The 24,771-nt window shown below is 58.2% G+C and overlaps 1 protein-coding gene across 1 annotated transcript; it reads left to right on the plus strand.

The window, feature by feature from the left end:
* Positions 1-525: 525 nt before the first annotated feature.
* Positions 526-24,484, plus strand: CNDP1 (carnosine dipeptidase 1; the record flags this gene model as incomplete). Its single annotated transcript, XM_084252720.1, has 12 exons — positions 526-549; positions 10,784-10,909; positions 12,679-12,828; positions 13,359-13,521; positions 14,298-14,386; positions 16,602-16,799; positions 18,574-18,658; positions 18,982-19,142; positions 20,050-20,214; positions 22,170-22,311; positions 24,098-24,245; positions 24,394-24,484. 12 exons carry the CDS (start codon positions 526-528, stop codon positions 24,482-24,484), a joined length of 1,542 nt encoding a protein of 513 aa, XP_084108846.1.
* Between the last annotated feature and the right edge of the window lie 287 nt (positions 24,485-24,771).

Here is a 24,771-nt window from a genome sequence, read left to right on the forward strand (position 1 = left end):
GCACCCACACTGCCCTGAGGGGACCCGGCCCTGCCCACGCCTCGGTTTAGACATCTGGTCCCCAGAACCACACGCAACGCACTTCTGTGCATCGGCCGCCCAAGCCAGCCCCCGGGGCGAGGTAGGTCCATCACCAGGGTCAGCATGCCCGCCAGGGTGTCCGGCACCTGCTGCCCTGCAGGCCCACCCAGCACCCACTCCCTCCCAAAGGTGACACCTGGGTCGCCCTGGGTGGCCCTCACAGCCCCAGTCACCTCAGAGGCTTCCGGCCGCTCCCTCACCCCTGTGTGCACACAGGCCCATTGTCCTCTGCCGTCCAAACAAATGCCCGCCTCTGAAGCATCTTTGTTTCCAGATGTGAATAGGTCCACTGTGCCAGCCTGTCCTCCGTCTGGGGGCCAGGGTGGGGCGGGGGGCACAGGCGAGCCATTTGCTGAGGGTACTTAACGCCAGCTAGGCCTTGTGGGAATATCTCCACTCCCTGGGACGCAGGAGGATCACCGGAGGCTTCAGAACTCGGGCCCAATGGATCCCACGCTAGGGAGAATGGTGAGTAGACCCCCTGCGGTCCAGGGGAGCAGAGTGCTGGAGTTCCGTTTGTTAAAGCAGGTGAGCCCTGTCAGCGAGCCAGCCGGTGCCCCTGGGACGCCCCTGCTTAGAAGAGCTCTGGGGTGCGCCTTCCCCAGCCCGGGGTCCAGATGGCCGGAAGTGCTTTATCCGTGCGCTTTCAGTGGCGCACACCCGGGCAGGGTCAAGAGGGCTGGTGCCCCCCAGCAGTGCCTGGTGCCGTTAGACCTGGCGAGCAGAATCCAGGGTGAGCAAGGGCTCCGGGCTGAGTGCCACCAACCAGGGCGCCCCCACTCTCGGCCAAGCTCCCCGTCTCCTTCCCACCATAAGCAAATATCTTTTTAAAAAAAAGATTTATTTATACAAGAACCGGGGTACAGACCAGAGGCGTGGAAGGGTGAGAGGATTCACCAGACAGAGCGGGGAGCAGAACAGGCAGACAGAGGGAAGACGCTGCTGAGGGGAGCAGCGGGGAGACAGGAGAGGTCTGCGCGCCATGTGGGCATCTCCCTGGCCGGCCGGCATCGAACCTGCGCTGCAGAGGCTGTGGACAGCTTCACGGCGCTGCGCTCACCCGCCTGCGCCGCCAGGGAGGCCCCCTAAGCAAATTTCTTATTAAAGCCACGGGGCAGGACTCCAGCTGCCAAGTGTGAAAGTGGACAAGGCTGCACCTCCGGGGCTGGGGGCCCCTTTCACTCAGAGCCCCAGGCCCTGCTTCCCCTCCAAGCGCTGGTGCGAGCCCCAGGGGTGGAGGCCCAGGCGTCTGCGTGTCCCGAGGGCATTAGCCTTGCCCTCCAGCTCAGACAGGTCTAGGAGAGCTCTCACTGTCAGCAGGGAAGAAAGCCTGGCCCCGCCCGGGGCCTGCCTTCAGGCCAGGTGGCTGGGACCCTGCTGGGCACCTCCAGAGCTCGCCTGTGGCCGCCCTCCAGAGGAGCACGCTTTCTCCTGGGTGCTTGGCCCCTGTAACACGAGACAGATGAAAAGAACTGCCTGAAATCTACCTACGCGTCTCCCGCACACGCAGAGCCAGGGAGAGCAACCGGGCTTAGCCTGTGTAGCCTCTGCCGCGAAGCAGCTCGCACGGGACAGGACGGGGAAGCGGCCTCAGCTCCCGGGGGCGCCGTGGGGCGCTGAGGGGCCAGGGCTGCAGGGCCCTCCGGGCTGTCTCTGCGCCCAACGTCCTCTTGTTAAAGGAAATTTGTGTCTTGCCTTTAAGGCAGAAGTGGGGAGAAAAGGGCGAACTTCTCTGATGGGTGCTGCTGCTTAACTCACGTCAGCGCAGCGCCATTCCACGGCAAGGCAGCCCTGAAACCTCCTCGGAGTCGCACGCTCGAAAAGAGCGGGAGCTGGGGAGCGATTTGGCTTAGAAGCTGTGAGATAAGAAACTGGCAAAGGGAGAGAAAACCCAAATTGGAACATGGGAAAAAGGGCAAATCTTAACCCTCGTTCCCGTGGCTTATTGAATCAAGCCCTGGGTCCTGGGAAGAGGTCAGCCCGGTTGCATCATCGTGTCTCCCCCAAGCCTCCCCAGTGAGACGAGCAAGCGTGTGTTTAACGAGAAGCCTCCTAGGGAAGCGGGAGAGATGAAAACACATGGCACACGCCGTCCCTGAGCCCGAGGTGGTCCAGGGGCCAAGGAGGCGGGGCCCGAAGCACCTTGCTCTGGGGGGAAGGGGCAGGTCCCAGTCCCCAGCTCCCAGTTTGAAGGACGTTTGAAGGACAGAAGGCAGCTCCTGGTGTCCAGTGACCATCTAGGGGGCCCCGGTGACCGTCTAGGGGGCCAGGCCTCACCTGCAACCCCTGACCTCGTGGGGTCCCTCCCTTGCTGAGCCCCTGCAGCGGCACCATGGAGTCTGGCCTGTAACCCATTATCAGCGTTTCAAAGAGAAGAACTTGAAAAACAAAACACTTTAAAAAAGCAGTGAATCATTAAAAATAAATGATTATTTCTGAGGTATATAATATTTTAAGATAAAAATTGGGATTGTGATGAGTTATATGGGACTATCAATCCAGGACATAGGAAAGGCCCAGGAGTTTTATGCAATTTTTGAAAAAGCTGCATTAGAAATACATAAAGTCAGACGTCACTTTATGTGGCGCTGTCTCTCGTGTAACTTACCAAATATGCCTGATTAGTTTAGCATCACTCTTTTTAGAGGAGAGAGAACAAATCTTTGAGATTTTGGAAAATCACAAACGTGGTTACGGGTCAGCAGGACTTCATGTAGAATCTGTGGGAAAATGTCAAGAAGTTTAAAACATCATTAAATATGATTACAGGCCACGGCGAAACAGTACTTAGTCATCCATGTAACCAAAGTACAAATTTAAAAGATTTCAAAGAGAAGTAGTTAGAGTATTAAAAAAAAAAAACTACGTCAGTTCTTTTATTCTTTTAAATTTTTTTAAAGATATATTTTATTTGTGCATAGAAGAACTGGGGTGCAGGCCAGAAGTGCAGGGGGTGAGAGGATTCAGCAGAGACAGAGTGGGGAGCAGAACAGGTGGATTGACTGAAACCCACTGCTGAGGGGAGCAGCGGGGAGACAGGAGAGGTCTGCCGCGCCATGTGGGTAGCTCCCTGGCTGGGGATCCAGCTCGCTCTGCAGAGGCTGCGGACAGCTTCACAGTGCTGAGACTAACCCCTGCGCCACCAGGGAGGCCCCCAAAGATTTTCTTTTCTGAGCTTTTCCCAACTCTTTATACCTGTGTAAGTTTTTGTCTTTTAATCTCCTTTTTAGACCTTTAAATAATCTACACTAGGACAAAAACACATCTTCACACTTTTATATCTTTTCTTCCAAAAACACATTTTACATTCCTTGCAATCTTCGAATGAAGTTTTAACTCTGTGATTCTCTCTGTATAAATGTTCTTAAGAATCAGTAATAAGAGAACAGAGGCGAACCTGTAATAAGAAGCCAAAAGTAGATAAACTTTAGACTCGAATGTTTCAGAACTTTGTCTTATGTAAAAATGATGTGGATGTTTCCAGAACAGCCATCATTTCACTTAGTATAACTTTGTTTCAAGTTTCCAGAAAGATTCCAAAAACTGCTTTTCAGCAGACGTGTATGAAAAGTAACACTGGTTTGCAGGAAGGAGTTTGTTGGGTGCTGCCCCTACCCCCCCCCCACCACCCCCATGCAGGCATGAATGTCCCTACCTCAGACACGAAACAAAGCAGGGGCTGAGGTGGTAGCTTTGCAGGGCCCTGGGCCCCGGACCCCGAGGAGGCTTTCGTTACCACGAGTGACACCCGCTGAGTGCAGGGACCAGAGCCGCACAGAGGCTGCTGACGCCGACAGCGAGGGCAGGCGAGACCCCACAGGGAGCTGGGCGCTCTGGTCCAAGAGTGTCCCCCAGAGTCCATGTCCACCTGGGACTCAGAATGCGATCTCATTTGAAAAGAGGGTCTCTGCAGATTAGCTGAGGGGGGGTCACTGGATGGTGGGGGCGGGTCCTGAAGTCACTGGAGGTCTCGCAGACTCCCAGGAGGAGAGTGTGAGGCGGGATGTGGCCTGGAGCCCAGGACAGCCGGCCGCTCAGACACTGGGCAGAGGCAGGAAGCCTCCCTGCCCCTTCAGAGGGGCACGGCCCCCACACTGTGACTCCAGACGTGCAGCGCCCAGGACGAGCAGGAAGAAATTGCTGTCGTTACGTCACCCCGTGATTCCTGGCTCCCCTGCAGCCACTGGTACCGGCACAAAGGGACAGGCACGTCCCGGCCCCTGAACACTTGCTCTTGAACTTCAGCCTGGAATCGTCCCCGCTTTAGCCCTTAGATCTCGCTTCTCTGTGGGAGGGACAAGAATCCTGCTTTGAGATCAAAACAGGTTTGCTCTGAGCTTAAGGCCTCATCAGATAACAGAAGTTATCCAGGAGAGTATCTAGGTAATTCGGGTTCCCAGAAAAAAGCATGTGTCCTCTAGTGGGGTCCCCATCGGTGCCTTGCTCTGCCAGGCCAGTCTCCCGAACTCCAGCGGCCCCTACCCCGCCTCCCTCCGCTGTCCTCAACCTTGTTCCGGCTTCTCAGCTCCCAGGGACCTGCCCCCCATCTGCCTCCTGCCACTCCCTCCTCCTTCTTGTCTCTGGTGCTTCTAGTTGCTTCTCTCCTGTTGGGGTGCCAGAAAGCCTTGACTTCACCTGTTCCCTGAGATCAGCCAATCACCCCTGCAGGTGTGTCAGATTTGGACTTAACCAGAAGCTGGGTCCATGGATCTAAGAGAGGCAGCACAGTGGCGACGGGTCTGACTAGCCAGGGCAGGTTAAGCTGGGCAGGGCTGGGGCTCTGGGATGAACATGCCACTTTGTGGTGTGGGATTCACACTTTGCGCCCTTCTAGAGGGAGAGCACACCCCGTTCCAGGGGCAGGATCTGGGACAAGCTCTGTCCTGGGACCCGGCATTGCCTTTCAGGATGTTCCCAGCCAGTGTCCACGCCCTGCGGGGAGCCCGCATCTCTGGCCGTGCCATCCAGCTGCCGCCCACTCCCAGCTCACAGTCTCCCTGCAAAACCGGGCGTCCCCTAGGGGATGTCTGGGGACCCAGGCCCCCCCCAAACTGGGGGACTAGAAAGGGTCTCGGGGCCTCCTCACTGGCGATGCCCGCTCTCCCCTTCCCGGAGCCCACGCAGGTGGCCCGGAGCCCTCCTCTGTGGGCGTGGACCCCAGGCTGTGGAATAGGGAACACCCGGGGGTCAGGGCTATGGTCACTGGATGGGCATCTGATCCCCTGGCCCTGCAGGACCCTGGACCTGGCCCGGCCTGCCAGCCTCAGGAAGGGCTCCCACCTGAGCTGGCTCCACCTGCATTCCAGCAGCTGGGGTCCTCCCTCTCCAGCCTGGCCAGTCCAGCAGTCCCGGCATGCTGGGCCCCATCCTGCACATGGGCTACAGGCCAGCCTGGGTCTGGAGGAGGGGCCGCTGGACTAGACCTCAGCCACAGCTCTGGGGCCGGTTCCGCCCCCCTCTCCCCCCGCCCAGCCAGACCCACTGAGGCTGAGGACGCTGGCGAAGCAGCCCTTCTGGACCTTCCTGGGGCGCTCGGCTTCCTGGACCAGCTTCCCTCACCCTGGAATGAGTCCAGGCCCCAGAGGCCTCTGAAAGCCCCCCCCACACCCCCAACACTCCTCAGGGCGAGGAGGCCAGAGGGCCTTCACCAGGCAGCTCTTAGCGCCATTCTACTCCACCCCAGGGCAGAGCCCGCAGGGGTTTTAGCAAAATCCAGAAAGGCCTGTTTAGGGGGTTGGGTTTTTATTTGTAATCCCATCATAGTTAAGCTCAGCTAAAGAGGCAGTTTTCCCTGTGCCATAACCAAGTCTTCAAAGCTGACAGGGATCAGGACCTCAACCACCACCGGGTAAGTAGACGCTTGGCACCGGCCGACAGCACTGAGGGTGGGGCAGGCTTGGTCGGCTTGCAAGACGCGCGTCCTGCCCTGGGCTGTCCGGTGGGGGTCAGAGCTGCTTTCGTTTCCGTGTCCATCTCGGCAAGCTGCAAAGCCGCGGCAGCCAGGGATGCGGGGCGGGGTTTTGTCCTCACTTTCCTGCTCCCAGCCTCCTTTGGGGGCGCCCGGTGCTGCTAAGCAGCGAGGCCCATCAGCTAGCACCTTGGTGGGGAGGGGAGCAGGGGGGCCCAGGAAGAGGGGCTGCGGCCATCAGAACCCCGCAGCTTCCCAGCCCCCGTGTGGCCCTGACTTGGAGAAGTCGCTCACGTGTTTAAAGATGAAAACAAAACGTGTTTAGAAATGACTTCACTTTAATTCCACACCTGAGAACAAGCAGCAGGACAGCAGGCGCCTGCGCTGGGGCCGGGCAGGTTTACCTGCCAGGCTTCCCGCCAGAGACGCCGCCCGCTTGCACCCTCCGGGGAGCCACAGGATCCGGGACAGCTCCCTGGGGCCACCTGCTGGACAAGCCCCCAATTGGCCCGTGAATGCGCGCGCGGCCGGTGCAGACTGAGCTGGGGAGACCTGGGCCCTGCAGCAGACCTGGGCCCCCGCAGCAGACCTGGGCCCCGCAGTAGACCTGGAATGGCCGTGCTTCACTTCCTTTGCACTCGTTTCTCATGCTCAGAACCACCACTGCAGGAGGGCCTCCGCTTTGATTACTACGTTCCCTAAGGACTCTATCACAGCATAATCCCCACTCCTCGCGATGCATCCATTTAAAGTGTGCAGTTCCCTGGCTTTCAGATGGCACGATCATGGCCACAGTTTCAGAACATTTTCCTCACCCCACAGGACCCGCTACCCATTTGCAGTCACGCCCCACTTTCCTGCCTCTCCCGCCCTAGGCAACCCCAACAACCTGCTTTTTGTCTCTCGATTCCCCTGTTCCGAACAGTTCACCTAAGTGCACGAGCACCGCGCAGCCAAGGTCCACCGGGCAGGGCCGTGTCAGTACTTTGGTCTTTTTATGGCTGAGTAATATTCCACCGTGTGCCCCGTACATGCTGCTCGCCTGGTGAGGTGATAAGCCAGAGGCTGTTGAATACGCTGCCCACACACCCGACTCCAAATGTGGACTCACATTTGTTTTTCTTGAGTGCATCCCTAGGAATGGAATTTCTGGGTCATTTGGCAACTCTGTTTAATCATTTGAGGAACTTCCAGACTGCTTTCCAATTTTACATTTTACATCTGCCCCAGTGGTGGGTGAGGGTGCCAGTTTCTCTATACCCTCCCCAACACTTGTTATTACTATTATTATTATCTGACTTTTTTATTTTATTATCTGTTATTATCTGACTTTTGTTATTTTCTGACTTTTTGATTTTAGCCATGCTAGTGGGTATGGAATTGTGATTTATTATAAATTGACTTGCATTTTTCTGGTGGCTAATAATGTTGAATATCTTTTCATGAGCTTATTGGCCATTTGTGGGTTTGTTTGTTTGTTTGTTTGGAGAAATGTCCATGCAAATCCTTTAAAATCGAACTGTATGTCTTTTACTATTGGGTCTCACTAGTTCTTTATATTCTAGGCATAAACCCTTTGTCAGATATATGATTTGCAAATTTCTTTCCTATTCTGTGGATGTCTTCTTACTTCCTTAATAGCGTCTTTTGAAAAAGAAAGATTTTTAAAGTTTTTTATTTTGTCACTTGGGCTTTTGGTGTCATATCTTAGAAGCCATTACCTAACTTGAGGGAATGAAGATTTTTCACCATGTTTTATTGTTTAAGTGCTGTGTGGAGCTGGGCTTGCATTTAGGCCTTTGCCCATTTAGAATCAGTGTCGGTGTATGGTGTGAGGAAGGGGTCCAACCTCATCTTTGGTGTGTGGATGTCCAGTTGTCCAGCACCATTTGCTAGAAGGTCTGTTCTTTCCTCCACGGACACCTTGGTTGAAAAGCAGTTGATCATAAATATGAGGATTTATTTCTAGACTTTCAATTCTAATCCATTGATAAATGTGTGTATCCTTAACCAGCATCATACTGTCTTGATTCTTTGTGACTGTTCTTAAAGCTTAGAGTTCTTACGCATTGTTTCCCAGCAGATTTTACTCTTTTATGAGGACATTTTGATGCATTCCTTAACCTAAGAAAAGAAAATTCCAAAGTTCAAAACTTCTGCCCTGAATGCCAGTCCCTCCTGACAGCTGACCCCTCCCCAAGCCTACACCACTCCTTCCCCACTCGGGGTTCAGTACTAATTTCCTCCTGGACTATGCCCTGTGAACCCCTCCCCCCACCACGGTGACACAGTCCACACTTTATATGCTACCCCCACTGCTTTGTTGAAGCTGGTAACCTTCTGATTGGTCAGTGGGTCAGTATGCAGGCTCCAAGCTCATCAGCTGGGCCCCTGGTCAGCTCTGAGGCCAGCCCTGATCTTAGATGGCGCAGGGAGTGCAGTGGCTTCCCAAGCAGCACAACAAGGGAGTGGCTGGGCCACCTGCCTCCCCAATTTCAACCTCTGAGTCCAAAGTTGGTGCTGGCTTTGCCTCCTATGTGAGTGTGGAGATGTCTCTGTGCTTGCTCAGATATTTGCAAATTGAATCTCAGCTGGAAATGTTTTTGACTCCTGGGAGCCTTCCAAGGAACACCTGAAGGAAGGCAGGCTGGTGGGGCCAGCGCTCTCCCTTGGGGCGGCAGCGGCTTCGCAGCCCCAGCAAGGCTGTGCACCCTCTGGCCCTGGGACTCCTTCCGTGGGGCCAGATTGCTTTGCTTTGTGTTTCTGGAGGTGATTTCCTGGAAGATACAAAACTCACAGGTTCCTCTAGAGTCACTAGGAGCCACCTTTGGATGCTGGTCTGTCTGGACACTCACACCTCATCTTTCCTGTCTTGGGGCCCAGAAATGCAGGCCAAGGAAAACAGCTTGTGTGGAAAACAGCCACACAACAGCCCAGTGGAAAACAGCTTTAAACAGTAAAGTCTATTTTTTAAATGTACAAAAACCGGGAAGGGAGAGCTGGTTTGGAGCCGGTTGAGTCCCACTGCCTGCGGGGCTGGTGCCCTCTGGGGGGAGGCCCTGGGAGAAACCCCTGAGCAGGATTTGTGGGGTTCAGAGACCGCACCCTGCATGGCGGAGTCGCGGCGGGGTGAGGGTGAGGGGCTGGGCCTGGCTCTCTGCAGAGCTGGGGGGGCTGCGGCCTGGACCTGGGTGAGCCGGGCTGGGGAGTGGGACCCCAGCGCCCACCTCCTGCCCAGGCCGGCTGCGGCGCAGCCCTCGCGCTCACTTAACCCACCAAAAGGCAGATACTGAACAAGGGCGGACTGAAAATCCTGATGTTCTAACATCAGATAAGCAAATGTCTCGCTGATAAAGGTGGGATTCGGACAAAAGTCACAGATTCCTGATGCGACCAGGAGCGGCGCCCCTTGTGTTCAAACCTCTCTGCAGGGGCGGGGTGCTCCTCCCCTTGTTATAGGACAGGGAGAGGGGCAGCCCAAGCCCCACAAACCTGCCTATTCTAAATGGGTTCTGCCATCCGCCGCATCCACACAAAACATAGGAGACTTTAATGGGAAGGAACTTTAATACAACTAGGAAACAATACAGGAAAGGCAAAGAGTCTAGTTTCTAAATGAAGCATCCAGAGTGACCCGTCCCCTCGTGGGTAAAAGTCCATCCATATGGGATCGGCCCAGAGCAAGGCCCCAAAGCCTGCCCCAAGTCTAAAGCATCTTCCAGTGGGGACCCCCAGAAAAGGGTCACAAACAACCAGACAAGCCCGGAAGGAAAAGAGCAAAATTAACATCCAGATAAAAGCTGCCATGGTCACCTCCCCACGGGTCTCACCCACATCTGTGTCACCCCGTCCACGACCAAAAGACAAGCGCAGCTTCTTCACGTGTCTCTAGGCTCCACGCGCCTCCTCCAGGTCTCCTTCTGGCTCCATCCTGCTTCCTTCCTCAGTCTCTTCTGCAGCTTCTCCTCTTCCTGCTCAGCTCCACCCTCCCTTGGGTGGGGCAGGGAACCTCCCCCTTTCCTGGGGACCACCCTGTTGCAATCTCCACGGGTGCGGGCAGGGCTGCACCCCCGCCAGCGCCCCTGCCAGCTGGCCCTGCCGCTCCCCTCTTTCCCGGCCCCGCTGGGCGCCCCGAAGCTGCTGGAGCGGGGTTGCAGCGGGCGAAGGTCTGCCCCTGGCTCCGGCTCCGGCTCCGGACGGGCTCTGGGGTCCCGCCCCGGGGTGCCCCCCATTTCGCTACAAACGAGATCTTTGTGTCGGGGCGGGGAGGGTGCCCCGGCTGGCGCCTGGGGGTGTCCAGCGGGGCCACCGCAGGGCAGGTGCTCGGAGCGGACCACGCCCCCGGCCCCCGGGGACGCGGGGTGAGGAGAGGTGCCCCGAGGGAGGGAGGGAGGGAAAGCCGGGGGCGTGTGCGGTGAGGCGGAGACCCCCGAAGGCCGCGGCCCGAGTGGGGAGCGGCCGGCAGGGGCGCGCCAGCCGAGCGGGGTGATCGTCTGGCCCCTCCCTGGCGAGCACCGAGCCCCGAAGCTGACGAGGGCGCGTGTCCGAGCGAGTGTCGCCCGCGCGGGGTCCGGTTCTTGCAGCCCGGCCCGGCGCGGGGCCCAACCCGCTCCCGACGCGCCGCAGACCTTCCCCGACGGCCCCGGGAGGCCCGCGCGCCCCGGAAGGCGCTGCGGCTGGAGACGCGGCCCCGCTCGCCCCCGCGCGCCCCGGTCGCCCCGGGGCCCCGAAGGGCCGGCCCAGCGCCCGCCCAGCGCCCGCCCAGCGCCCGCCCAGCGCCCTCCCTCGCCGCAGGCGTCCGCGCTCCTGGCCTTCCTGCTGCTGCTGGACCGAGGCATGTTCTCCCCCGCGAGGGCGCCCGCGCGCGCGCAGCAGCGGCTCTTCGCGCACATCGACGGCCGCCAGCACGAGTTCGTGCAGGTAGGGCCCGGCGTTGGCGGGGGGGCTCGAGCCTCGGGACCCCTCGCGGAATTAAAATAGCAAAATATAAAATAATTAAAATGAATAAAAATAATGACCTTCGTTAAGAGGCGCCTCCCAGCCAGGCCTGCGGGAACGCGCTGGTGCGCCCCCCAAGGAGGGTGCCCACATAGTCGACGCTGGTCATGGGGTGGCCCGCAGCCTCCCCTTAGAGGGGCCCTGGCAGAGGAGTCACCTTCAGAATGTGCTCCCAGGCCTGCCCCGGGGCTGCGCACTCTAGGTCTGGGGTTCGAGTTCAAGGCTGAAGTGGCTCCTGGGTAGCCCAGTGTGCCCGTCTCCTTGACGATCCTGCACTGCCAGGGCAAATGGGGGGGGGGCCGGCGTGGAGAGGGGCAGGCGGGAAACTGCTCTACCCGGTCTCCCTCCCTGGTGCTCCAGGCTTTCCAGTCCCCACCCCTCCCCAGCACACCCCTCCATCCGACAGAACTCCCTGGGGTCTCACTGGAACTTGTGCCCACACGGGGGACCTGCCAACGCTGGGGTGTCACTGTGTGGACACTGGTGGGACACCCAAGGCCACATGCCCGGGGACTGCCTGGACCGGACCTTCCCTGCTCCTGCCCACGCGGGAGGACTGGCTGAACAGAGGGGCTCCTTGTGTGTGCGAGGCCCCAGCGTCCTTCTGGAAGGGGGTGGATCTGTAGGCAGAGAAACAGGGGGGTCAGATGCCAACGTGGAGGGCGGGGAGGTTTGAAGCTCGCAAATGTGCCCGATCCGCTCAGCTCTGGGGCCAGTTGACCGCCTCTGCTCTGCAAATGCTAGTGCAAAATGTGAACTCAGCATTCCTTGCGGAGAAACGAAGTTCTCTGTAATACGAGTGGAAGCGCCCCAGGCAGAAGGAGCTCGGCTGAGCAAGGTCCAACCCCAGATCAGGCTGTGCTGGTTTTGAACAAAATCGAAGGCTGCCCCACCCCAATGCTGGGGCCCCAGGGACGTTCACTCAGGAGCCGTTCCAGGCTGGCCCCAGCTACCAGAGCCTCCTCAGCCCTTAAGCCCTCACCCAAAGGGGTGCCCGCTTCCCCCCCCCCACAGACACCTGACCGTGGTGGGGGGCTTCCCACCCCCATCAGGAGTAGTGCGTCCTGGAACAAGGGACATGACCCTGGGACAGCCAGAGCACGCGGGCCATGGAACGTCATGGCCCCCGGAGCCAGGTGTGCTCCCCTCCTGCCTGGGTGCCTGTGACCTGAAACTCTCCAACCAGAGGCCTGGCGGGATTCCTTATGGAGGCTTGTCCACACAGCAGGCTAGATTGTTAACTCGGTCTCCAGCTCCTCTGGCTCCCTGGAGAGTCGGGGGTGGGCTGCAAACTCCCAGCTTCTAATCCTGACTCCCAGGCCCCTGGGAACCATCCAGAACCCACCAGAATTGCCCAACAGAACTAAAGACTCACCTGATGCTCCAGCACTCGGGCCTGGTTCTCTGGCCATGTGGTGCATCTGGCCAGCCCTTCCCTGCAGCCCCCATGGGCCCAGGAGGATGCGGCCACGGCTCTGGAGCAGCCCAGCCTGCCCTTTCTTCCCGAGCAGCCCCCTCGGGCCTCCAGCTCCTCTGCCTCGTTCCTCTGAATTTCACAGTTCCAAGCTCCATCCTCTGGAGGAGCGCTCTGGGGCTTGGCCCCCTGTCCGGGCATCTTGGAATGGTGGGGTACACCCCAGTAGGCGTGGGCCACACCCCCATGCTGATCTCTTGGCTGCTTTCCTTTGCAGACCCTCAAGGAATGGGTGGCCATCAAGAGCGACTCCGTGCAGCCAGCCCCCCACCTCCGACAGGAGCTCATCCGGATGATGGCCCTGGCCGCTGAGCACCTGCAGCGCCTGGGCGCCAGTGTGGACACCGTGGACATGGGGTGGCAGCAGGTGTGCACCCGCCCCAGCCTGCCCTCCAGATGGCCAGGCCTGCCCTGAAGGTGGCTACAGAACACCCCCACTGCAGGCCGAGTGAAGATGAGCCCCCTGAGCCCTTGAGCCTGTTATGTCGGGTTTGGTCCTGTCAGGACTGGGGCTGGGGCCCAGCAAGAATGGGCAAAGGTCCTTGGGGCTTACTGCAGAAAACAGTCTCCCTCACACTCGCACATTCTCACACTCGCTCTCACACGTTCGGCCGGGCCACCTCCCTCCCGTGGGGCCTCCCTGGAAAGCAGATGCCCCTTCCTGGGGGAGCCCGTCTTCCACACGCCCGGCTCCAGCTGGCTGGGCCTGGGCTAACCGAGGCCGACCTGGCCACACGTCTCGGAGACGGTCCTGCGAGCTGTCTGTGTGCCTTCAAGAGACGGCCTCGTGGTGCCCGTTTAGGAGCTAGACAGGCAATGCCAGAAGACCGTGTGGGCGCTACTGGCCCCGGGCAGAAGCAGCACCCAGGGTCACGCCTTCGAACTTCCCTCCCGCAGCTGCCTGACGGCCAGACGCTGCCGATACCGCCCATCATCCTGGCCGAACTGGGCAACGACCCGGGGAAGGCCACCGTGTGCTTCTATGGCCACCTGGACGTGCAGCCCGCCAGGCTGGAGGATGGGTGGCTCACCGACCCCTACACGCTGACGGAGCAAGACGGTCAGTGCCCGGCAGGCAGCGCGCAGGGCTGGGGGTTTTATTTTATTATTTTTTTAGTATTTGTTTATTTATGCATATAAGAGCTGGGGTGCAGGCCAGAGGGGTGGGGGTGAGAGGATTCACCAGAGACAGAGCGGGGAGCAGAACAGGCGGCTCTACTGAAACCCACTGCTGAGGGGAGCAGCGGGGAGACAGGAGAGGTCTGCTGCGCCCTAGGGGTAGCTCCCTGGCCGGGGGAATGAACTCGTGCTGTGGTGGCTGGCGATAGCTTCATAGTGCTGAGACTTAACCCCTTGCACCACCAGGGAGGCCCCCACTGGGGAACTTTAGATGTGGCCTCTGTCCTGGCTGCAGGCCTTGGCCGGTCGCTTCAGTCACGCAGGACGGAGCACAGATGCCGCCGCCAGCATCACTGAATTGTTTCGTGAGCTGAGTTTTCTTCCCGCACAGCAGGGGCTCCGTGCCCCTGGGTGAATGAAGCCCAACCTGGAGCTCTCGGCTGTGCGGGAGTTAGTTGTGCAGGTCATGCGTGAGGCCAAGTGTAATGAAGGTTTACGGAGGGAGTAGTCACGCCACAGGGACGTGAATTTCAGACCCACTTAGTTATGGGACTAGACGCTGCTCACACCCGCACCGTTCTGCTCGGCGTCCGAGCAAGGCCCGTGCCTGGAAAGTAGTCCGTCGGGATGGTGGGCCACAGCCGCGACTGGTTCTCGCTCACTCACCCTGCAAGAGTTGTCCATGGGTTGCTGAAAATTCTTCCCCCACGTTTAAAGGAAAGCTTTACGGACGAGGAACGACAGACAACAAAGGTCCCGTGCTAGCCTGGCTTAACGCCGTGAGCGCCTTCCGAGCGCTGGAGCAGGTGGGTGACGGCCGGGCCTGGGAGACAGGGGGGTGGCGACGGCGCTGATGACTGTGGTGACGGTGGCGTTGGCGGCGGCCCTGGTGAGGAAGGCAGGGGGCTCCGGCTCCCCGCTCTGCTCCAGGCTTTCAACGGCCCTTTTCTCTTGCTCACACCCTGCGGACAGGCTGTGGCCACGCTCCTCCGACCCGCGAGCGGAGTGGGCGCGGGAAGGCTGGGCAGCTGCTCACGGCTCGGTGGGCTGGGGCGGGGGCGGCTCCTGGAGCCTGAGCTTTGATCACATTTGAAAACAAAACAGCAGGATCCACAGGGAGCCTGTGAACACGCAGCTCTCTGTCGCTGGGCCTTGTCTTCTTCTTTTTTAATCTTTATGTTGCCTCCTTAGATTGTCTGTTGTCTCTGTCCCTCGTTCTAAGCATAGTTCTGTTAATAGACACGCAGCCCTTTGAAGAATATTAGTCACTCTGAAAACCTTGCGGAGAGATATCTCCGGCACGGGACGTTTTGGCTGAATCTTAAAATTTCTTTTCGTTCTTGCGAGAAGTAGTTTTCTCTCCGTGTCCAAGTAGGGGTCTGCGAGGAAAAGGAGGGTGTGCTGTTTGGGGCCTCTCGTCTTTGGGCCGCCAGAGGGCGGCGTTGGCGGGCCCAGGCCTGCGCGGTCAGCAGGGAGGTCCAGCCGGCAGCCCGCGGCTCCTCTCACCCCGCTGCCCTCCCAGAAAGGATGGGATTAGACCCCACGCGGAAGACTGGATCCTCTGCGCTTCAGATTCTCTCCTGTAAAAACGAGGGTGTGCAATTGGGGCGTGGGCTCCTGACACTGAGTTTATTTGGGGGTGTGCTTTGTTTTCATTCAGACACCACCTCTCAGGGAGCCGGAGCCGGAAGCCTGGCCTTGTCTGCCGCTCCTGCACCCGCCCCTCCCACACCCCCACACTTTCCTGAGCCACAGCTTTCCTGAGCCAGAGCTTTCCTGAGCCAGAGCTGTGCTCCACCGTCCTCCCTCCCTCTTCTTCCCGGCCTCCTGCTCCTCTTCTGTCCTGCTCCCCAGGTGCTCAGCCCCGCATGGCCTCCTGGTCTGTTTTCCCAGAGGCGGAGCAGGTGCTGAGCCCCACCTCTGTCCAGAGGTGACTGGAGAAGGCACAGCTTGTCTCAGCCCCCGGGGCCAGGGACAGAGCAGAGACCACAGCCCAGGTCTGCCAGGCCTCTGGGCCAGCTCCTCCTCCAGCACCTTCCTATGGCTGGTTTGTGTTTCATTGATCTTTATTGGCCAGAAAATTCTTAGGCTGTCCAGCAATTTGCTGGTTACAGGCTTAAACAAAGAGCTTTAAGGATTCGGATTTCAGACCTTTGGTTCAACTTCCTAAGACCCGCAGAAGTAAGTGCAGGTGACACATTTGAACAAATGATTGTCCCAACCTGCCCTTAACCAACCGAGTGACCGCAGGCGACTCACTTTCTCGGGCACAGTCCTCCGCTCCCCCCACCCTGCTGGTCCCGCTGTGGCTGCTGCTCATCAGAGTAATCCTTGTGCCCCGCAGCAATCGCTTTCACATTTGTGCCCCCTAGACTCTGACCCGCCTCTTCACGTGGCTCCAAAGATATGAAAAAAGATCAAAACCAAGTGGGGAAAAGGCACAAGGTGAGATTCCAAAGGGCCCTCTGGGCCTCAGCTGGGGCGAGAACAACCTCTGCTCCATTTTGCTTCGAGATCAAAGCCTTTGCACACGCTGAGCCAGGCTGAGCTCCTGGCTGAAAAAGAACAGACGCTTGAAATAAAAATTATCCCACGGCTTAGACACTAGACAGGGTTTCAAAGGACGGAGCTCTCATTTTGCGTGCCCGGAATTAGCAGGACAGGAGAGAGGTTTGTAACTGAGTAACCGTCCTTGGAGAATTCCTTTGGGGGTGAGGAGGCAGGAGTCACTCTGCCTGTGAATGTTGTTTTCCATTAAGGGGTGCCCTCCCCCAGCCCTGCACTGTCAACATTACGTTGTGCGTCGTGCTGGCGTGGAGACTCCGAGGGAGGCCCTGGATGCTCCATCAGCATCTCAGCCTTTGCCGTGGACAGAACTGCTGGGCACATGAATTGTCCACGCACTGGCCGTCTCTCATCAGCCCACGTGTCTGTGCCCTGCAAACTGCCCACATCCTCCAGGGCGAGCAGGGGAGCAGGCCCTGCCAGGCCGTCGGCTCCCTCCTCCGTTTGTTCCTGCAGGATCTCCCCGTGAACATCAAGCTCGTCATCGAAGGGATGGAGGAAGCTGGCTCTGTTGGCCTGGAGGAACTGGTCAAAAGGGAAAAGGACCGGTTCTTCTCCGGCGTAGACTACGTTGTGATCTCCGACAACCTGTGGCTCAGCGAGAAGCCGGCGCTCACCTACGGGACTCGAGGGAACAGCTACTTCATGGTGGAGGTACCCCCCGCAGAGGCTGGGCGTGTCTGTTCTGGGTCTCTCGTGTGTGTGTGTGTGTGTGTGTGTGTGTGTGTGTGTGTGTGTGTAGAATAACTGGGGTGCAGGTCTGAAATGCTGGGGGGTGAGGGGATTCCCCAGAGACACAGCGGGGAGCAGAACAGGCAGATCTACTGAAATCCGCTGCTGAGGGGAGCAGCGGGGAGACAGGAGAGGTCTGCTGCGCCATGTGGGTTGCTCCCTGGCCAGGGATCAAACTCAGGCCGTGGTGGTGACAGCCTGAGACACGACCCCTAGGCCACCAGGGAGGCCCCCATTGTGGATCCTTGGCAGAGAGAGCCCTGGTGCAAGCAGGTCTCTCCCCAGGGCGGGAGGGCAGGCTGGGAGGGAGGCTTTAGGAAGAACTGAGAGCAGCTGAGGTGCTCTGGGGGGAAAGGGGTGTCTGTAAGAACAGGGCTCCAAGGAGGAATGGGGGACGAAGTCTTGAGCTAAGGGGAGGGACTGGCCTCTTTTGCAGGGACTCAGTGGCCACAGACACGAGGGCACCCGCCTGGGGGCCTTGCCGTGAGCAGGAAGTGAGTGTGTCCGCAGGAAGTGGCTGTGTGAAGGGCGTCTGAGGGGGTGGGTGAGGGTGGGCTGGGGTAGGAATGGTCAGGGTCGGGCTGCATGAGCGGTGCGGCCGCCCCTGCTCGGGCTGGGGATTTTCTGCAGCTGTGCTCACGTGGGAGGGTTGATCCAGAGTGAGGTTGTTCCAGCTGGTGAGACAGAAGTCAGGAGAAGCAGCTCGTGCTGGCCACGGAGACGTCAGAGCAGTGACCGTGGACGACCCTGGGTGGGGAGGAAGAAGCAGGAGGCCATCCCGGGCATCTTGGAGGGGCCAGGCCAGGAGGAGAGCGAGGGCAGCAGCTGAGATGGGTGGGTGCAGCTTCTGATGCGGGAGCCTAAGGTCTTGGAGCCAGGATGCTGCAAACTCCAGAGCACATTCGTGTGACTGCCCAGTGCAAGGTCTCCGCCCAGGGCAGGGTCCTCGCTCCAGCGACCACAGGGGCCCGGGGCTGTACTTTCAAGGTGAACTGGACAGGGCAGGACCTGCGGGGCAGAGGAGGGCAGGAGTGAGTCAGAGAGGCTCACCGGCTTCAACTCTCATTAGAAACCGGTGTCGCCCTGGCTGCGGGCTCAGAGCCAAGACGAGTCGAGGGCTGGGCTGCCCAGGGCTGCTCTCCCCTTCTTGGGCCCGGGCCAGCCGGAGAAGCAACTGCTATACCTGCTGCATCTCAGAGCTGGTAGTGCCCGAGACCCAAGCGTCTGCTCCTTGAACAAGCCAGATCCCTAGGTCAGGTGTGCCGTGGGCGTCGGCGTGAGCAGACGTGGAGGCCACAGTGAGGCACCTGAAGCTGCAGGGGAGGGAGACCCCAGGGACTTGTGGAGGGGGGCACCTAGCACTGTCCTGGGGTGAGGAAAGAAGAGAGGAGAAAGCTTCGCAGACGCGCAGGGGAGGACTTTCAAGGAGGAGGGATGAGCAGCGGGAGGAGGGAAGCTAACAGGGCGAGGGGCTGCTGTCCTGGACGGGCCTGTGCTCTTGGCCGGCTGGAGGGGGACAGTGGTTCTGGGGGAGCTGAAAGCAGACCTGGGAGGCCAGGTGACAGGAGAGGCGGGGCAGTGCCAGGCCACCCCCTGAATCTGAGGCTCCTCTGGCCTCGGACAGTCTTCCACCAGGGGGATCCCCCAGAGAGCAGGCTCAGGCAAGCACCTGCCATCCCTGCTACCTGCCTTCCAGGTGAAATGCCGAGATCAAGACTTTCACTCGGGAACCTACGGCGGAATCCTCCACGAGCCAATGGCTGACTTGGTTGCTCTCCTGGGTAATGTCTTATGTGACCTCACACTGACTACTTGGCATCAGTTATAGCTTTAAAATCAGTTCATGGTACAAAAGGTGGAGGTGAGAGCCTGGATTACTGTAAAGCGGGCGAGTCGGACCATTTTAATTTATTGCACAGCCACAGCAGGGCAGGTGTTACCAGGCTGAGCCAGCCCTCCGCCTGGCTCCTTCCTCGGAGCAGCACCTCTGGGTGTGGCTCTGCCATGGGCCCTGGCCACTCACCCCGCCCCCGGCAGCCCTCCCAGTGCTGCCCAGGGCCAGAGCAGCGCGGCAACTGCCCCCCCTTGCTCCCCGTGCCTGCAGGCAGCCTTGTGGACTCGTCGGGTCACATCCTCATCCCTGGGATCTATGATCAAGTGGCTCCCGTCACAGACGAGGAAAGAGAAATGTATGAGGCCATCGATTTGGACCTGGAAGAATACCGGAACAGCAGCCAGGTCAAGAAATTTCTGTTTGACACCAAGGTATGGGCCCGCTGGTGGCGGTCTGAGAGGAGGCCCAGGGCCGTGTCCTCCCCAGCCCCCGCCCCCTGCTGCAAAGCCCACATCAGCACGGGCGCAGGCGAGAACCCCTGGCAGTGGCCACTCCACGGCCACCTCCTGCAGCCTAGACCCACCAGTCCCATTTCCGGGGTCCCGCTGGCAGTGGCCCCAGGCACCCAACCTGGAGTGCTGGCTCCCCCCACAGCCGTGTGCCCCAACTGTGCCCTGGCTTGCCCCCATGCCCCCTCAGCCAGGAGTGCCCTGTCTGTTCAAAGGTAGAGAGCGGTTGAGGCTGGTCTGTCTCCAAGACCAAAGTGACGGTTTTCTAGACAAAACCAAGAGCCTTGGGGCAGCTCTCCGTCCCCCGTCACTGTCTCAGCGTCTAGCCGGTGCCCGGCGGTCCCTCCGGGCACCTTGCCCTCCCTCTCCTCTCCTCCTCTTTGCAGCACGTACCTGCTGAGGTCTGGCAGCTGCTGCTGGTGGGGGGAACCAGGCTGCACAGAAGCGGGGGCGCGTCTGTCTTCTACAGATTAGCTGCACGGGCTCAGAGCAAGAGAGGAGACCGGCCCCACATCTGGGGCGTGCTCTGGAGCTTTCTGAACAGTGAAGCAGTGCAGGTGTTATCGGGCCAGGGCTGGGCATGGGCGTTTGTATCGAAGCCAGTTTCTGAAAAGCCCGGCCGTCTACTCTGCAGATAGAGCACCGGCGGCCGCAGGCAGGTGCTGGGGTGCAGGCTGTCGCCCAAGGCTGATCCTCCTGTGCCGTCAGTCCAGACACGGCTAAGTAGGCCGACAGGGACGTGCCGTGCGTGGTGTCACAGACCTGTGGAAATTGGTGATTTGACTTAATTGCAATTAAACATTCTTTGGATTCTTTGATCTTAATTTAGGAGGAAATTCTGATGCACCTGTGGAGGTACCCCTCTCTTTCTATTCATGGGATCGAGGGCGCATTTGATGAGCCAGGAGCAAAGACAGTCATACCTGGCCGGGTCATAGGAAAGTTCTCGATCCGTCTGGTCCCTCACATGAACATCTCGGTGGTGGAAAAACAGGTAACATGTGTGTGGCTCTGTTACAGGGCAGGGAGAGGGGCACCCCAGAACCCCCAAATATGCCCACTCTAAATAGGTTCTGCCATTTGTCACATTAAGACAAAACATAGAGACCTTTAATGGAAAGGAACTTTAATACAATTAGCTTGTAATACAGAAAAGACAAAGAATACAGTTTTCAAATCAAGCACCCGGAGTAACCCGTCCCCTCGTAGGTAAAAGTCCACCCAAGCGGGACTTGCCCAGAGCAAGGCCCGGAAGCTGCCACAGTTTAAAGCACCTTCTGGCACCACAGAAAAGGGTCAGAAACAGCCAGACAAGTCTGGGAGGAAAAGAGCAAAATCAAGATCAACGCTGCCCCTGTCCCCTCCCCACGGGGCTCACCCACGTCTCTGTCACCCAGTCCAGGACCGAGGAGCAAGCACAGCTTCTTCACGTGTCTCTTTGCTCCACGGGCCTCCTCCAGGGCTCCTTCCGGCTCCATCCTGCTCCTTCCTTCCCCAGTCTCCTCTCCAGCTTCTCCTCCTCCCTGCTCAGCTCCACCCTCCCTTGGGTGGGGCAGGGAACCTGGAACCTTCCCTTTTCCTGGGGGCCCTCCTGTTACAGTTCCGCCTCCAGGCAGCCCTGCGCCCGCACGACAGTTCAGCCAGGGCGGTGAGGCCACACGAGCTCCTTCCCCCAAAATACAGAAGGGACTGAGCAAGTGTCAGGAGACCAGGACAGTGTTTGTTCCATAAAAATCTCTTTCCTCGACAATATGCAGCTACAGCAGTCAGATAAGTAACCACTTGGAGTTGGAGTGATGAGAAATTAAAAAAATATTAAATAGTAGCTAGAAAGGCGAGAACAGTTTTATGCACAGATGGGGGCGCTAAGGCCGGCCCTTGGATGGAGCCTGAAAATCTGAAGCCCCAGGGGTAGTTTCTCTTGCGGTCTGACAACCCCCCCACAGCAGCCGCTCTAATGGGCTTGTTATCTGGAAGGAGCCGTGCGTCTAGATGATCAGCCCGCCGCAGTTTACCTCCAGCTTCACAGAAAGTGGAATAATTAAACTGCAGGAACACCCCCTCCAACCCTCTAGCCTCCTCCATTGTCTTCCCAGCACTGACTGCAGGCTGAAGACCCCCTCCCTGTGCCTCCCCTGCCCTCTGCTCTCTCTACTGCTCCTCCTGCCATTTTTTCACCTTCCTCGCTCTGTGCCTCCTCCCGCCCCTTCCCGCCCCCACTCCTGGAAGCCCTGTTGCTCTTTCTCACATCCCAGAGGGCAGGGCCTGCCCAGCCCCAGCAGCTGGACCAGCCTGGACACGGGGCAGGCGTTCAGAGGGTTTTGTTGCGGGATGAGGGGGAGGAGACACCTCAGAGGACAAGTATCCACGGCAGGAATTCAGAGCAGGCTCTGGACAGGGCTGGAGCAGTAGGAGAAGGGACTCCAGCCTCCTTCTCAGCTCAGCTCGGAATCCCTCCCACTTTCTGGAAATTTCCAAAGACTGGATGCTCCTAAGATGACCACTTAGGAACTGATAGCCCCATGAAGAGGGATACTCGGAGGGAGACGTTCACCTGGGCGGTGTTTTGTAGTGGCCATTCGTGATATATTGGCCATCATCTTAGTCAAGCTTTCACAACGAACCAAAGTCTTAAAAGCCAACGGTTGGCAGACACCACGCAGTGGTATAATGGGGAGAGAGGGCAGGGAGGAGACGGAGCGGCAGGGAGCAGGGAGTGAGAGCCATGGGTCCCCCCTGGGTGGAGCCCTGGCTTCTGCTCCCTGTTGGAGAGACCCCCAAGCGCTCCCCTGCACCAGCCCCCCCATGTCATTTTGCACTTGCAGGGGAAATCACAGCCCTGGAGCCGGCCGGGGTGGGATTTCAATCCCTCTCTAGCTGAAAGACCACTGTGCGCGTGGCCTGAGAGGTTACCTCGAAATCTCCCTTTGCTGAAAATGTTTCTTGCAGGTCAAACAACACCTGGAGCAGATTTTCTCCAAAAGAAACAGCTCCAACCACATGGCGGTTTCCATGACGCTGGGGCTCCACCCGTGGGTGGCGAACGTTAAAGACCACCAGTACCTGGCAGCCAGAAGAGCCATCCAGACAGGTGGGCCTTGAAGCCCTGGGCGGTAGTTCACAGCCCACGGCAGCCGCGGCCGCAGCACCAGCCGGGGCCTCCTCGTGCTCTGCTTCCGGGTGTCCCCTCGCAGGGCTGTTGGCACACGCGCTGCCCACACAGCCTTCCCCAGCCTGGCAGCCTCGAGGGGCAACGTTCCTGGCCGGAGACCTGAACTGGGGGCAGTTGGCTGACAACCTCCCAACTTTATGCTGGAAATGACGCCATCACAGAAAAACAAACCGTTGCCAGCACGACTGACCTGAGGAGTAGAGGAAATCCTCTGGGTTAAGACGGGAGGAGGAAGCTGGAACGGAGGGGAGAGGGCCCTCCTGGGGATTCCCGTCTGGTCTCCCAGGGTGTTGAGTTTAAGGGCCTCAGGCCAGTGTGAAGCAGTGAGACCCTCTGCATGGGGGGGGGGGTAGCCTCAGAGCACGCCCACCCAGGAGTGTGTGCGTGAGTGTGTGCGTGCTTGTGCACGAGTGCAGGTGAGCTTGACCTCTCTGCTTGGGTCTGGGTTGACATGAAGTCTCCCTGAGAATCTTCAGCCCTGGGCACACCCTCACCAGGGCGGGGCTTTCCCTGCGAGTGGGCCCGCTCTGCCCTGACTGATGCCGCAGCCCCAGGGACCGCAGAGGCTGCTCCGGGTCTGCTTTTCCCTCTGGGACCACAGTGGATGTGTCAAGGGCTACCCTGGGGGCTGAGTGCAGACTTGGGGACATTCAGGTGGCCCCTGAGTACAGCTGGTTATTTGTTGCCTACCAACCCCCCAGCCCCCTTGTATGGTGTTTGATTCACAAAGCACCCATGGGTGGGGACGTGGTCTTGGGGCGCTCCTGCCGGAAACACAATCCCTTCCCATGGCATCAAGGGACACTTGACAAATTAATCAGTGCCCTTCAAGAGGGGCAAGGTCAGGAAAGACTTGGGGTGCCTGAGAAACCACCAAAGACTAGATGGAGGTCATGGGGGCGATCACAAGCCGGGTGGCGGGACCCAGATAATGTTGTTTTTGAATTTTTATTTTAATAGTTTGGGGGTTGCATTTTTGCTCCTCCACATGGGCACCTGTTCTCTCACCCTCCACCTAAGCACCCCTGCCAATACCCCGTCTGCCTCTCTCTCCCACCCGCTCCCTCCTGCTCCTTCTGGCAGCCTTCTCCAGCTAATAATATTCTCCGATGCCGTTTTCCTAACCGCGGTCTCCTCGCTGCCCCCAAGATGCTGACATCAGGGAAAGGAGAGTAAGGAATAAATGGGAACCCTCTGTACTATTTTTGCAAGTTTTCTGTAAGTCTAAAACTAGTTCAAAGAATTTTATCTATAAATATTTTTGAAGTAGGCCATTGTAAAGGAGGCAACCACGGTTTTCTTCTGGACCCGCTGGTTATTTTAGAACATACAATTCATGATATCCAGAAGCTGACTTACCTCAGGCCCCGAATCATGGTCAAAAAGCAAGCTATCTAGAAAACTTAAATAAGGGACCAGGAAAAAGAATAACTATAAGAAAGTGAAAATCAAAATCAACAAAAAACTATGAACCAGAGACACTTTTTGGGGAGTGGGGGTCGGGAGGGGAGGGATTGGGGTCAGAATGGGGCATGTGCAGTTGTATGGGGGAATATAAAAATAAAATTTATTATTTAATAAAAAATAAATAAATAAAAATTAAAAAAAAAAAAAAAGCAAGCTAAAGCTAAGGTCACGTTTGCAGAGACCGGCGAAGGCGATCCTGCCGCTATTTGATTCCAGTAACTCCTTCCCTGTGTTTCAGTGTTTGGATCAGAGCCAGACATGATCCGGGACGGATCCACCATCCCAATTGCCAAAACCTTCCAGGACGTCATCCAGAAGAGTGTGATGATGCTCCCCCTGGGCGCGGTGGATGACGGCGAGCACTCCCAGAGGGAGAAGATGAATAGGTCAGCTGAGGGCAGGCTCTAGTCCCGGGTGTCCCTGGTGGTGCCAACTGGCCTCGAGCTCTACCTTGAATTTACATCCCCTTCCGGGGGGGTTGTGCTTCCCCGGCCCAGGTGGCAATGACGTTCCCTTTGTTTTCCCTTTTGTCAGGTGGAACTACATAGAGGGATCCAAAGTGTTTGCTGCCTTCTTCCTCGAGCTAGCTAAGCTGCACGGGGAACGCCAGGGACCCGCAGCTTAGCTCTGGCCCTCTGCGGAGCCCCTTTTCCACCGAACCCCAGCACCCCGCCTAGCCCGCCAGATAATTTCTCCTTCCCACCGGAGATGATCTTTAAACATCAGGACATCAATCGAGTATTCCAAGGCACTCCCTAAAGCCACCGTCCCTTCGATCGCTTGATGCCCCCCGATTCCTACACCTGCAGCCCCGGGACTGACTGCAGCCCGGAGCGAGGAGGGGGGACCTCCAGGGATGGCCTGGCCCTGCAGCGGGGTGGGCCCTGCAACGTCCCACCTGCCCCCTGCGCG

This window comes from Talpa europaea (assembly GCF_964194135.1).
Source record: "Talpa europaea genome assembly, chromosome: 13".
NCBI lineage: Eukaryota > Metazoa > Chordata > Mammalia > Eulipotyphla > Talpidae > Talpa > Talpa europaea.